The sequence below is a fragment of the Chiloscyllium plagiosum genome, unplaced genomic scaffold (genome assembly GCF_037043375.1).
Source record: "Chiloscyllium plagiosum isolate Xiang-an unplaced genomic scaffold, Cpla_swu_hap1 HiC_scaffold_19, whole genome shotgun sequence".
In the NCBI taxonomy this organism is placed as follows: Eukaryota; Metazoa; Chordata; class Chondrichthyes; order Orectolobiformes; family Hemiscylliidae; genus Chiloscyllium; species Chiloscyllium plagiosum.
Genome location: NW_028270157.1, coordinates 56,564,516 through 56,578,979, shown reverse-complemented (window position 1 = coordinate 56,578,979; position 14,464 = coordinate 56,564,516). Strand labels below are relative to the sequence as shown.

Genomic DNA, 14,464 nt, shown 5'->3' with positions numbered 1-14,464 from the left:
CCTCATTCCTGAAGAAGGGCTTATGCCCGAAACGTCGATTCTCCTGCTCCTCGCCATGTCATCATATCAAATCACACCACTTGAGTTTGTCAATACTCTATTTCAGAGCCAACAATATGCATGTTTCTGCCAAGTTGCTACGGAGCAAGGACCAGGCATTTACATGGCAAACACATGGCAAACACATTTGCTTCAAGCAAATGACCATGTGTGAAAGTCTGGCCTGGCCTGCTGTGTTTTTCCAACGCCACATTTTTCAACTCTGGTCTCCAGCATCTGCAGTCCTCACTTTTTCCCTCCTAAACGTAACCATCACCTAGCGTGGAATTGAATGAGCTCTTTTACTGATTGTAGTGTTACTGACCACAGTCCACCTTAATACCTTTAAGGACTACTCCCCTTAGACTTTCACACACGGTCATTTGCTTGAAGCAAATGTGTTTGCCATCTAAATGCCTGGTCCTTGCTCCGTAGCAACTTGGCAGAGACATGCATATTGTTGGCTCTGAAATAGAGTATTGACAAACTCAAGTGGTGTGATTTGATATGATGACATGGTGAGGCTGATGGTTTGCAAATGCCAACTTGAATGGATATAAGAAACCAAAAGAGAAAATGCTGGAAAATCTCAGCAGGTCTGGCAGCAACTGTAAGGAAAGAAAAGAGCTGACATTTTGAGTCTAACTGACCCTTTGTCAAAGCTGAATGGATATAAGGTTGAGGAGAATGATGTCCATGGACATGTAAGATGGTAACGAGCATGCACTGAAGGTACAGCTAAATGATTGCTGGGAATCAGTGAACTGCAGCCGCCAAGTATCTGCTCTGATTAACCTGTTGGTAATTAGCACCAGCTAGTTTCTTAGAGAAGATTATTTGATGGCAGTAAAAAATAAATGTTATCACATTTACAAAAGCGTTGTTTTAAAAGATGTCTGTATTATTGTCCTGATGTATGAACAAAAATTCATGTGTGATTTTTAGCTGCATAGTTTTATTCCTCTTATTAGGTAATTGTGCTGCAGACCCACTTTAGACGCTGGGCTGCTAAGAATTATGTTCAACAACTGAGGATGCAAAGGGATAGGAGGATACAATGGGAACAGGAGCAAGAACTGAAAATTAAAATGGGAAAGCAAGAATACTTGAAGAAACAGTATGAAAGAAGAATGAATCCTAAGACAAAAGAAGATTTTGACCTACTCTTTAATGCATTGGAAGGTATATTTATGCTTTAAGATAGACCTTTAATGTTCTTGCTTCCTGTAAGTGGACATAATTTTTATTTGTTAAATGTTATTTTATTCCTGAGCTTGGACATTTTGTCTCAATTCAGAGGTGACGTTCACTTTCAGTTCTGATTTTTTTTTTGTCTTGTTGTAACTAATTTGGATAGCATGCTGGAAATCAAGCCCTGCTTTTCCTGAAGTCACATAAAAGTGAAAGGTTTTTATAAAAGTGCCTACATTTTCCAATTTACCTGACTTATAGCCCTTGGTTGACAGAAACTATGGAGCAGGTTTCTATACAAATGAGCAGATTCTATTTACAAGTAAATAATTATAAACCAATGACACATGTTTCATCACCATGCTAGATAACATCATCAATGCGACTTCTATAAAGCATTGTTGTTCTACTCCGCTTGATATTTATATGATCTGGTCTGTTAAGATGGGTGTTGTCATTACCCACCTCAACAGACCAAATCATATAAATGTCAAGCAGAGTAGAACAACAACGCTACACAGAAGTCGCACTGATGATGTTACCTCACATGATGACACAACATCTGTATGACAAACTACCAGCTCGGCAAGCAAACCAACAACTCCATTTGGAGTTGGCAAGCAAACCGACAACTGCATCCACAACCTGAACTACAAATCTTCACAATTCTACTGATTAAATTTCTAACCCCCTTATAAAACTCCCCCTATGCACACATAAAGATAAATACAGGAAGATACGGATGTCAAGGTGGACAGAAAGACTGGGAAGGCAGTTCAATGGTTCCTGTTCACAGGATTTGCTTAAATGATCCTATTTGGCTTGTGAGGACTTGTTGCTGTTTCTTGACCTTCCTTTTTCAGGTACTTACACTTGCCTGCAGGTTACAAAAGAGTGAGTGGTTCACATGTAAAGTCTCTGAATTATTGGTTAAAAGCCCCTGCTTACAGTAACTGATGCGGTAAATAAACTTCCTTTTTTCAGGCTTGAGATCTTTTTTAGCGTGAAATCCATCTCCTTCCTTTCCATAGGTCCAACGGTTTCTCCTTAAACATTCACATCCACAAGCTGTTCAGCTACCTAGGAAGGTTGTTGGAAGGTAGAAGGCCTTTGTCACTTATTACAGGTCACTATTCCCCAGGCCAATCAACTACTTACTACTGGTCAAATCTCCATTCACAGATGCTCCTACTTGTCTGCAACTAGACAACCACTACTGCTTGAATCAGCAGCTCTGTAAATAGCACTTACAATGAATATTAGGTTACCTGCTTTTAAAAAGTGCAGTAATACTTTACACAATCCTTGGCTTTTAAAACTATTCTTTTATAAGAGTCAAAGTTACAGAAAGGTAAAACGATTTGGTCTTTACATTTACATACTCATTCTGATTATTTTATGTGATCATTTGTTGCTGGTACTCATTGGTTGTGGTAAGACTGAAAATTGAGATTACCTCTATGTTCTTTATTTATGTGTATTTAGTGTGGAAACAGGAGGAGCTAAGTAACATAAACCGTACTCTTACTGGACCAGAGAGAAAAGCAGCTCTTTACATGCTGCTGGAGCAAGAAGCACAGCTTATTGCATCAATTTCTCGACACAAAGTTGATGCTGCTAAGGAAACTGGACCAAAACTAATTCAGAATCTTTTGAATAAGGTCAATGTTACTTATTATATTAAAACAATTTCATACAAGCCAGATCTTATTCGAAATGTCGATCAAATAAGATAGTGAATACGGTCAAACCTGCATCAGGGAAGTTAGATAGCCACTGAACAGTATCTCTGGAATCCCATGCAACAGTATAAAATTAAATTGGGATTTTGTTAGGATTTTACCCTCTTCGGGGTTTGGAAGGGAAGGTGGTGGAAGGAGGTACTGAGCTACACAGACATGAAAATCCATGCTGCCAGCCAGCATGCCTGTTTTCTGTAACCAACCAATCCTCTGGCCATTTCCCTGAATACGGGATAAGGGTTGCAGGTGATTAAGCGTGATTGGGTAATCTATTAAAAGGACCTAAGGTCACTCGAGGCCTATTGTCGGTTGCTGACTCGTTTTCATGTTGTCAAGGAATGAGCCAGCTGCCTGGAGGTGACCTCCCAGTGGCAGAACAGAGGTCAGAGCTCCAGGAAGGCTTTTAAGGCCCTGTTATTAGAGTCATAGAGATGTACAGCATGGAAACAGACCCTTCGGTCCAACCTATCCATGCCGACCAAATATCCCAACCCAATCTAGTCCCACCTGCCAGCACCCGGCCCATATTCCTCCAAACCCTTCCTACTCATATACCCTTCCAAATGCCTTTTCAATGTTGCAGTTGTACAAGCCTCCACCACTTCCTCTGGCAGCTCATTCCATACAGGTATCACCCTCTGTGTGAAAAAGTTGCTCATTAGGTCTCTTTTATATCTTTCCCCTCTCACCCTAAACCTATGCCCTCTAATTCTGGACTCCCCCATCCCAGGGAAAAGACTTTGTCTATTTATCTTATCTATGCCCTCATAATTTTGTAAACCTCTATAAGATTAGATTCCCTACAGTGTGGAAACAGGCCCTTCAGCCCAACAAGCCCACACCGACCCTCCAAAGAGTCACCCACCTGGTCCCATTTCCCTCTGACTAATGCACCTAACACTATGGGCAATTTAGCATGGTCAATTCACCTGACCTGCATGTCTTTGGACTGTGGGAGGAAACCGGAGCACCCGGAGGGAACTCACGCAGACACGGGGAGAATGTGCAAACTCCACACAGACAGTCACCCAAGGCTGGAATTGAACCTTGGACCCTGGTGCTGTGAGGCAGCAGTGCTAACCACTGAGCCACCATGCCGCCCCTCAGCCACTGACGCTCCAGGGAAAACAGTCCCAGCTCTTCCTCCACAATGAGGACATTTTTAGTTGAAATATGTTAGTTGTTGGAGGGACCCACACTCTCTTATCTGAACTATAAATTTCCCATTGGGCTTCCTGCTCCAGAGAATCTGTCTAACATTCCTAATTGGACAGCAAGCATGCGGTCTGGCTGTTAACTGGTCAAGTTGTGAAAAATTACTGACTGAAGGGGTTTCCTAAGCAATATAAGAACACAGCCTCCATGTAACCTTGGCAACAGAATCCAACTCCACCTTAAATTCCTGCGCTTGAATTCCACATTTCACAAGATAACTGAGGTTACGCATGGAATCATCGTCCACAAAGCACTATAGGCATCTTTCTTCATTAGAGAGATACATTTGGTTTTGTCTGGATTGAGGGTAATCACTCCATAAGCATGCAGTAAGGTGAGGGGTCAGACCTTCATGAACTGGTAAGATTGAATCCACACTTTCTACACAACATTCCAGACATCTAGCCAAGTGAGCAAACCAACCTTCTATACCCCTTACGAATCTAAACTAATGATCGGAAGTTTGCAGATTGATAAGTGGCACAATCCATAACTGTTCACGTTAAAAGTATGCTTCATTCTTGTTATACAAATTTGTTCATTTGTTACAGGAAGTTTCAAATCCCATTAACTCTGAAGTATGCTGGGGTTCAAGTCTAGTTAAGTTCAAAAGGCATTGACATCTGCTCCTTTATAAAGTTTAGAAAACACCATATTTTAATTAGTTTATAATGTCAGTCAGCTATTATTTCAAAATTGAAGATGCAGGCAAGTACGTGATACTTTGTCTTATGATAATTGCAACTTTCCTTCCTTATCAAGATTTTGTTACTTTGTTTGCCTTCGGTGAAATCTTGCTCAATTATTATTAAAATAACCTTACATATTTCTTTATGTCTGCCTAAATAAAGTGCTTTAGTTTAATTCGGAATTTACCTTGAAGAACGAAAACTAATGAAAATATATTGTACCTCAAATGTTTATTTAGCTGTACTTTTCAACTAAACTAATTGTACTATTCTCACAAAGTGTTAAAATAGTATGATGGAATATATCTTGTTGACCGTTTGTTATAATGGGAAACGCTTTTGTTCTAAATGCAATTTAATGTGAGCTGTGAAAAATGTTTTTTAAAAATATATTTAACTGTTGCAGTGTGCAGATCCCATAAGGTGGAAAGCATATGATGGGCGAGTCACTGAAATGGACACACCGTTCACCATCCGGGCCAGAGAGCTACGAGATATTTACAACAGTATTAACATGAAATACTTGACCCAGGACGAGCGGCTGGATGCGCTTTTGACACTGAAGCATACTGTCAAGGTATTGACGTGTGTAAAATCGGCACAGAACTGCCCGACAGACATTAAACTACCAGAACAGTTCTGAAGAAGGGGCACTGGACTTGAAATATTAACTCTGTTTTCCCACTACAAATGCTGCTGGACCTGCTGAGTTTCTCCAACAATTTCTGTTTTTATTTGTTATTAACCGACTGATGTTGGATGATACTTTTTCTCTGTTAAAACTCAGATGCATACCTGGAAGCACATTTGCATGGATGAACAATAAGATGAGGTTGACATGAGTTAAGACCATAAGACATATGTGCAAAGGTAGCCCATTCAGCCCATCAAGTTTGTTCTGCCATTTAATGAGAGCATAGCTGATCTGATAAACTCAACTCCACTTTCCTGTCTTTTCTTCATAACTCTTGATTCCCTGATAGATTAAAAATTTGTCCATTTCACTCTTGAAAATACATTACAATCCAGCCCTGACAGTCTCAGTAAAGAAGTTTGCAGATTCATCAGCCTCTAGGGAAAAACAAATCCTCATCCCAGTCTTATTCTGAATTTAAGCTCTCTGTTCCTAGACTCTCCCACAAGGGGAAACAACCTCCCCACATTTCTCATGTCAAGCCCCAAAGAATCTTATATGTTTTAATAAAGTAACTCCAATGAGTACCAACCTATTAACCTCTCATCATAAGAAAAACCCTTTCATACCTGGGGTCAACCTACTGAATCTTATCATTCCCAGTTTATCTTTCCTTAAATAGGGCACCCAAATTTTGTTTTGCACATCAATATTAAAGTAATCATGGTAGTGTGCAAATGTGTACCACCCATGGAAGCAAAGAAATTCTATTCATAAAATATTTTAAAGAGTTAGTATAGAAATGGAAGAAAACGGTATTTTAAAGTTAGGTTTTTACATTAATAAGATACACAGCTTAAAATGTTTATTTCATATAGAGCCAAATAAAAAGAAAATTAAAACTACACAATGTTAATGTGCAGAGTGGGAAATTGCACCTTATTCAGTAATGGCTGTCACAATGGAAAATTAATTGATAAATTAAATATATTGCTGCTCAGTGTATGTGGATGATGAGGAATCAACACTCCACAGTGTGCTCACTATTCAGTGCCTATTTCTCACTTTCTGGTAAATCTCAAAGCTGGCAGTGTGCTAATGATCTCCATCTTATGACATGCTTATATTGTCTGCTAAGGATTCCATAGCAGAATTCCTGCATCTCGTTGGCATTGGCCACTGCCCACTCCCAAGCAGCAACCTGCAAGCTCCCATCAAACCTCTTTACATCAATCTTCAGTCATCCTTTGATACTTTCTTTGAAAGACAAAGCATTTTAGTGATGTTCTAATAGTTTTGTTGAATGGTATCTGTAATTATGACACAGGCCTGTATCATTAAAGGCACTAAGTAACATAAGTGCTTTCCTTGTTTTATATTTTATTTGATATATGAATTATAAGAGTTTGCCTTTTATTCTTGTCTTCCTGTTGAAGTAAACATTAACTATCTTTCATTCTCATGCTACAACTTGAATTAAATGGTAACTATTTTCTGTTTTGTCTTCAAAAGCTTTATGTTATTTAGGATTGTGTGATTTGTTTCTTAAATTCTAAGTTAAGCTCTGATATCAATTGTTTTTTTCTGTATAGGAACATGACTGTAAGTTAACACAAGAAATTGTGGAATTGATTGACAGAGAGGCAGATCTTCTCATGAGACAAGTAAAGGAATCTTACCTGGAAGGACTCAGACAGAGAATATCAACACTCTTTCTTCAGTATGTCAAAACACCAACATTTAACCCAGAAATTGCCAGATTTCTTAAGGTACAAAAAAAGGATGAATATAGTTTCAAATGGCAGGGTTGATTTAGATGTAAACATTTCTGCACTTTCATTATTACAAAAGTAATCCAATATGCTTCACTTTCTAATATCTGTCTATGGTCAGCAAGAATCCTATACACTAGGCTTTACATGTAGCTGGCTGCATCAATCTCAATGTGCATGCATAGCCAGCTAATCAGAGAGAGTCGACACGGTGGCTCAGTGGTTAGCACTGCAGCCTTAGAGCTAGCGATATTGGTTCGATTGCAGCCTCGGACGACTGTCTGTAGGAGTTTGCGCATTCTCCCCATGTCTGCGTGAGTTTCCTCTGGGTGCCCCGGTTTCCTCCCACAATCCAAAGATGTGCAGGTCAGGTGGATTGGCCATGCTAAGTTGCCCATAGTGTTAGGTGCATTAGTCAGAAGGAAATGGATCTGGGTGGGTTACTGTTCAGAGGGTCGGTATGCACTTGTTGAACCGAAGGGCCTATTTCCACACGTAGGGGTTCTAATCTCTAATCTAGTCCAAGCATGAATTTGTGAAGGACAGGTTATGTCAGACTAATCTAGTTATTTTGTTTGTGGAGGTCCCTAACATAGTGGTTAAGAGAGTGGCTATGGTCATTGACTTGCAGAAAACATTTTATAAGATTCATAGGAAAGAGGCTCATGGAATTGGATGTCACATTGTAACATGGGTTGGTAATAGTTTCGGAAATTGGTGACAAATGAGAATAAAGGAGCTATTTGCTGATAGCCAGTTTGTGGCAATTCGTGTTCCCAATGGATCTGTGCTCAGGCTTCAGTTTTTGATTACGTATGTTAAAAACCTGGATGGACAAATTGAGTTCTATATTCTATATTCATGCTTGATGTCATGTAAATGGGAAATTCCACAGACAGAATTAATAAATGAACAAAATATGGGAAGGCCATCCATTTTTGATCTAAGATGGTAGACTCGGAGCTAGTGCTTTGTTCTGTTTGAATAGTGAACCTAAGGAAAGAACATAAGAAATGGTCACTAGAGAAGACTTTCCATCAAGGCCCATCAAGCTTGCTCTGCCATTTACTGCAGATGTGGCTGATCATGGATTTCAAATCTCCTTATCTCAGCCTAAAATATCGTGCAATCACAATTCTCTGGTTGGGAATTCCAATAAATCATAATGCTTTGAATGAATAAATTTATCCCCATCACAGTCTTAAATGATTGTTCCTTTTACTTTGAGATGGGCTCCCATCTTCTAGATTCCACAGTCAGAGAAAATAAACTCCTGCACCTAATTTTATTAGACATTTGTTAAGCGTTTCAGATATAGATTTGATTAATTAGTGCGTTGCTGTGAGGGTGCAGCAGACATTGGCTGTCTCAGTACAAGTACATATACATAATATATATACAGGCCTTGCAAGTAGGTCAGCATAACCTTCCAGCTCAGCAAGCAAGCCTACATCCATAGTCCCTATGTCTGGACCAAGAGGTTTGTGTTCAACTCCTACCTGATCCAGAGTTGTGTCATCACATATTGATTTAAAGAAAATTGTAAAGTAACTATTCCTCTGGTTGGGAAATCCAAAACACTGGGCATGGTCTTTAAATTAGTTTCAGGAAACGCAACGGGAAATATTGCAGTCTCATTCAAAAAACCTCTAAAATTTTCAAGATTGAGATAGATTGCTTTTACATAAAAATAGACAGTAACATAGAAATCTAATAAATATATAGAAATTAATTCAATGGACCTGAGCATCATCCATATTTTTCACCCATCTGTAGCTGCTCTTGAAGGTGGTGATAAGTTGCCTTTTCAAATTGATGCAATCTATTTGGATTAGTTATCCCTACAGTGCCATTAGGGAGGGACTAAATCCCTTTATTACTTTGAACACCTGAAGTAAATCACCCCAGAGTCTTCTAAGTTTATGTAAATCAAGCCAGTTTTATCAAGCTAATCTCCCGGACTTTATGTTTTAAGTTGTAGCATTCTTTTATTGCATGTATGCTGACCCACTTATAGGGCTAAAATCCAGGATATTGATCCAGCCACGCTGGAAAACTGGTGATATACTTCCAAGTCAGATGATCTTGAAGGGAAACTTGCAGGTAGTGATACATGTATCAGCTGTCCTTGTAGATGGTGAGTAGGGTTTGGGAAGTCAGTAGGTGATTTGCTCACGACAGGATTCTAAACTTCTATCCTACTTTTGCGGCCACAGTGTTAGCATTTCTCTGTGCACTTCATGGAGTTAGAAATGTTGAAAGGCTCTCACACTTAAGAGTCCTGCTGCTTTTGTTCTGCACAGTAAACTCAACTTCAGTGATGGAAAATAGCATGTGCTATGTCTAATGAGTTATGTTCAACCTTGCAGCAGTTTGGTGCTTCCCAGGCAATCCTGAAAATATTTCCTACATTCCTCTGGTATACTAAAAACAGGCATAATTAACATTCTGTGATGATATTGGGCCTAGCAGTAACAGTTCTAGTTGGGTTGTGGACTGACAAATGGGGATTGTAAAACTGCGATTGATTAAACCACTGATTAATAACCTCCACTGGGTTGAGCATGGCATCACTCCAAAGATCCTTTGTTAATATTGGACGTGCCACTGCAAGCACAGGACTCTCCCCTAAATAGTTTCGGACAAGGCCTTGAGGGGATCCAAATATTGGGCTGTCCTGTTGTCGTTCTGGCAACAGTACTGCGTCATCTCAATTTCTAGTTTCCAGCGTGTGAATTGTGTTGTTATATTGTGACTAAGTGTATTTGGTCCTGGAGTCTGGTATTATTTAGTTTTCATTTTCTCTGGGTGGCACAGCTCAGTGGTTAGCACTGCTGCCTCACAGTGCCAGTGACCTGGTTTTGATTCAAGCCTTGGCTTTGGAGTTTGCACGTTCTCCCCGTGTTTGTGTGGAGTTTCCTCCAGGTGCTGCAGTTTCCTCCTACTGTCCAAAGGTTTGATTAGCTGTGCTAAATTTCCCTATGCAATCTAAGGATGTGTAGGCTAGATGGATTTGCCATGGTAATCGGTTACAGGGATAGGATGGGCATCAGATCTGGGTGCAATGCTTTTCAGAGGGTTGGTGCAGCCTTGATGGGCCGAATGGTCTCTTTCCACATTGTAGTGATTCTATGATCTTCACTGGAAGGTAAATTTAATTTTTCCTCAATGTTGCTGTGCAAAGAGTAGAAATGGGGTGAACTTCCTCTTTCAGCTTTTGGTTTGCACGCAGTAGCAGAATTGAAGATTTTGCTAACAATGTAAGGTAAATATTCCATTTCTTTTATAGGTCCCACAGGATCCAATGCAATTACGCAAAAATATTTACTTCTGTTCGAGCTGTGGAAGCTATTTGCCATCCACAGAGTTCCCCTTGTCACTAACTTCACAGACTCTTAAAATATGTCGGCAATGCTTTAAGCTGAATAATGAAGCTCGACGTCGTGAAGAATCGACCTTGTACAAAACAATGCTTAAGCGGCTGAGAAAAACTGAGGCAAACTTTGAAGATGGATCCCGGCTGGCATTTTTATTACAGGTACAATATAATTCTTATGCAAAACTTTTAAACAAATACTTCTCTGTAATTATTTTCCTGCCTAATATTAATGAAAATATATGTGACTATAAAGCAGATTTGCTAATTTTATGCGGCCATATCTGTTTTCTAATATCAAAAAAAAACAAAACCTTTCTAGTGGCCAGAGGTGACTGTACATTCATGCACTTTTCATGTCAAGTAGTTTTATGTTGAAGTGAGTAGAATATTACTGATGTTAGGTAATCTGACAGAAAAGCAGTGCATACTGAAAACACAGGCAACTGCAGAGAGATGAATACCTATCTTTTATACTGCTGATAGAAGAGGGAGTATTGGCCACAACAAGAGTTCTCCTTTTGTCTGATACCTCCGTAATAAAATAATGCAATTTTGAACAAATAACTATTTAGTGTTTAACATTTTTGAACCATTATTTTGAACCAATACTTTTTAGTTTGACATTGAGTTATAAATCAAAAATTATGTTGGCAGGAACAAGATTTGAAACATCTGGTTGACAGTATTTGGGGAACACAATCTGCATTGAGCGCTACGAATAATCTGAAAGATTTAACGATGATAAGGTGGGATAAAAGGTTTGAGTGGTCTCCATGGAACTGTATCCTCCTTACAGAAGAAGAAGCTGTGGCCCATCTTAAACTCAACAATATTGAAAAGGTACATAAACTTATCTCCCTTTTTTAAACTTGCTTATTCATCCATATTTTAGCAGTTTCTGAATATCATTCCTTTTTTATGGTCTCATACAGTTCCTCCCTCTAAACATCTCCTTCCTCTCTTGATTCATTTGTCTTTCCTCTGTGAGTCTTGATGAAACCAGACCCTTCGGCCCTCGATGTAGCACCAACCTGTGAACTAATCTAAGCCCATCCCCCTACACTATCCCATCATCATCCATAAGCTTATCCAAGGACAGTTTAAATGCCCCTAATGTGGCTGAGTTAACTACATAGGCAGGCAGGGCATTCCATGCCCTTACCACTTTCTGAGTAAAGAACCTGCCTCTGACATCTGTCTTAAACCTCTCACACCTTAATTTGCATCTATGCCCCCTCGTACAAGCCGAGGTCAGCATTTTAGGAAAAAGACTCTCACTGTCCACCACATTTAATCCTTTGATCATCTTGTATGTTTCTATTAAATCTCCTCTTAACCTTCTCTCCAGTGAGAACGGACCCAAGACCCTCAGCCTTTCCTCACACCAGACCAGGCAACATCCTGGTAAATCTCATCTGCACCTTTTCAAATGCTTCCACATCTTTCCTGTAACGGGACAACCAGAGCTGCACACAATATTCCAAGTGAAGCCAGACTATCATTTTGTACAGTTGCAGCATGACATCACAGCTCCAGAACTCAATCCCTCTAGCAATAAAGCCTAACACACCCTATGTACTATCAACCTGGGTGGCAACTTTCAGGGATCTATGTACATGGACACCAAGATCCCTCTGCACAACCAGACTACCAAGAATCTTTCCATTCACCCAGTATTCTGCCTTCTTGTTATTCTTCCCAAAGTGAACCATCTCACATTTATCTGCATTGAACTCCATTTGCCACCTCTCAGCCCAATTCTGCAATTTATCCAAGTCTCCCTGCAACCTGCAACATTCTTCCACACTGTCCACCACTTTATTGTCATCTGCAAACTTACTAATCCATCCACCTATGCCTGCATCCAAGTCATTTATAAAAATGACAAACAGAAGTGGTCCCAAAACAGATCCTTGTGGCACACCACTCCTCATTGGATTCCAAGCTGAATATTTTCCATTAACCACCATTGCCTGCTTGCCTTCTTACCTTCTTACAGAAAACCAGTATCTAATCTAAACTGCTAAATCACCCTCAATCCTGTGCCTCTGCATTTTCTCCAAAAGCCTACCATGTGGAACCTTATCAAGGCTTTACTGAAGTCCACGTACACTGCATCAACTGCCCTGCCCTCATCCACATGCTTGGTCACCTTCTCAAAAAACTCATTGAGGTTTGAGAGGCACGACCTTCTGCGCTGTATTGTTCTATGTTCTATGAAACATGATTTTGATCATCTAATGCTTACAGTTTACACTCTTTTTCCAAGTGCTTAATGTGTAATTTTGTAGTGTTCCCTTACTGTCCTTAAACTAAAGATGACAGCCTCAAGACTTTTCACATCTGTGCTACAAATGGAACATACAAATGTGAATTTACAATGTGTCAAAGAAAATCTGATCTGTCAGCCTTCAACTTGAAATCACAGTTACTTACGCTGGTTTCTGTTCTCATTCACCATGCAGGATTATGAGGCTACATTTGTTCGCAAGATCAAGCATCGGCACACTTTGGGAAAGACCTATTTTTCTCGGATTCCTGAAATAGTCAATTATGCACACACTTGCTTGATGCAAGACTTGACTTCCATGAATGACCTTGTAGTTACAAACTCATTTCATTCTAAACAGAAGTTGTAGATCTTTGACAACCTTGTTGTAATGTTTAATTTCAATTAAAAATGTCAAAGTTGATGAATAAAATGTTGTAATTCAATTCCATTGGCATCAATTACAAGTGTATATCCCTATTTACGCAGTTTATTGTTTATTAAATTACATGAATCTTGTAGACTGAAGAAAGGCAAATGAATTGAAATGTTACTGGAACTAAATTTGAAATCCTTTGTGTACAAATTTTCTTCAACATAACTGAGCATATTCAGTCATAATATTTACTTGATTACAAGAATTATTTCCACGGCCACCAGAACTGCATACGATATTGGTATGTTGTTCTCAGAGAAAAAACAATAAGGCCTAAAATCATTTAGGCATACAATAGAAAATGTGTTGGCTACATTACCTCTTGCAATGTGGATGTCTTCAAATTGGTAAAAAACACTACATTTCAGATCTGTGTGTAAAAAGAAGAGTACTGGATATTTTTATGGAGAAGTATGTTTATACTGAAGCAAAATATTGGCAATGCAACCCTCTATTCTTTTCTGGATACAAGGTTTGTCCATTAAATTTCAGCATAGCACATACTGTTGTTAATAAACGACATTGTAGTTCCCTGGTGACTTGAATAGCATCCAATGTTGGTCTCAGGGAAAATCAGGGTTCTTATTTTAACACTAGATACTTTTGAAAAAGCACCTGTCTAATATCCATTTAATAATAACCTATTATCCAACAGTTCCAGCTGGGTGCACATCTCAAGACATTGAGTGTTTATAACTTGCAATTTTCCATCCTATACGTTAACTGGGTAGAAAATTACAGGCGACACGGTGGCTCAGTGATTAGCATTGCTGCCTCACAGCAGCAGGGTCCCAGGTTCGATTCCAGCCTTGGGCCACAGTCTGAGTGGAGTTTGCACATTCTCCCCGTGTCTGCATGGGTACCCTCTGGGTGCTCTGGTTTCCTCCCACAGTCACAAAGATATGCAGGTCAGCTGAATTGGCCATGGGAAATTGTCTATGGTGTTAGGTGCATTAGTCAGAGGGAAATGGGTCTGGCTGGGTTACTCTTTGGAGGGTCGGTGTGGACTGGTTGTGCCAAAGGGCCTGTTTCCACACAGTTTCATACCGTAGGGTTTTTTAGATGCAGCCCTTGCAATCGCAGTTACCTGCTGCATAT

General features: G+C 39.6%; 1 protein-coding gene across 3 annotated transcripts in view; it reads left to right on the top strand.

Annotated features, from left to right (window-relative positions):
* Positions 1-13,354, top strand: part of iqub (IQ motif and ubiquitin domain containing) — a 54,076-nt gene extending 40,722 nt beyond the window's left edge. For all 3 annotated transcript variants that reach the window (XM_087997424.1, XM_087997423.1, XM_087997422.1), the window contains exons 13-19: positions 1,011-1,221; positions 2,716-2,891; positions 5,283-5,453; positions 7,103-7,279; positions 10,572-10,820; positions 11,316-11,501; positions 13,127-13,354. In XM_087997424.1, coding sequence (XP_087853550.1) covers positions 1,011-1,221; positions 2,716-2,891; positions 5,283-5,453; positions 7,103-7,279; positions 10,572-10,820; positions 11,316-11,501; positions 13,127-13,300 — 1,344 coding nt within the window. In that variant the 3' untranslated portion in view covers positions 13,301-13,354. The remainder of the gene's footprint in view (positions 1-1,010; positions 1,222-2,715; positions 2,892-5,282; positions 5,454-7,102; positions 7,280-10,571; positions 10,821-11,315; positions 11,502-13,126) is intronic.
* Positions 13,355-14,464: the final 1,110 nt, after the last annotated feature.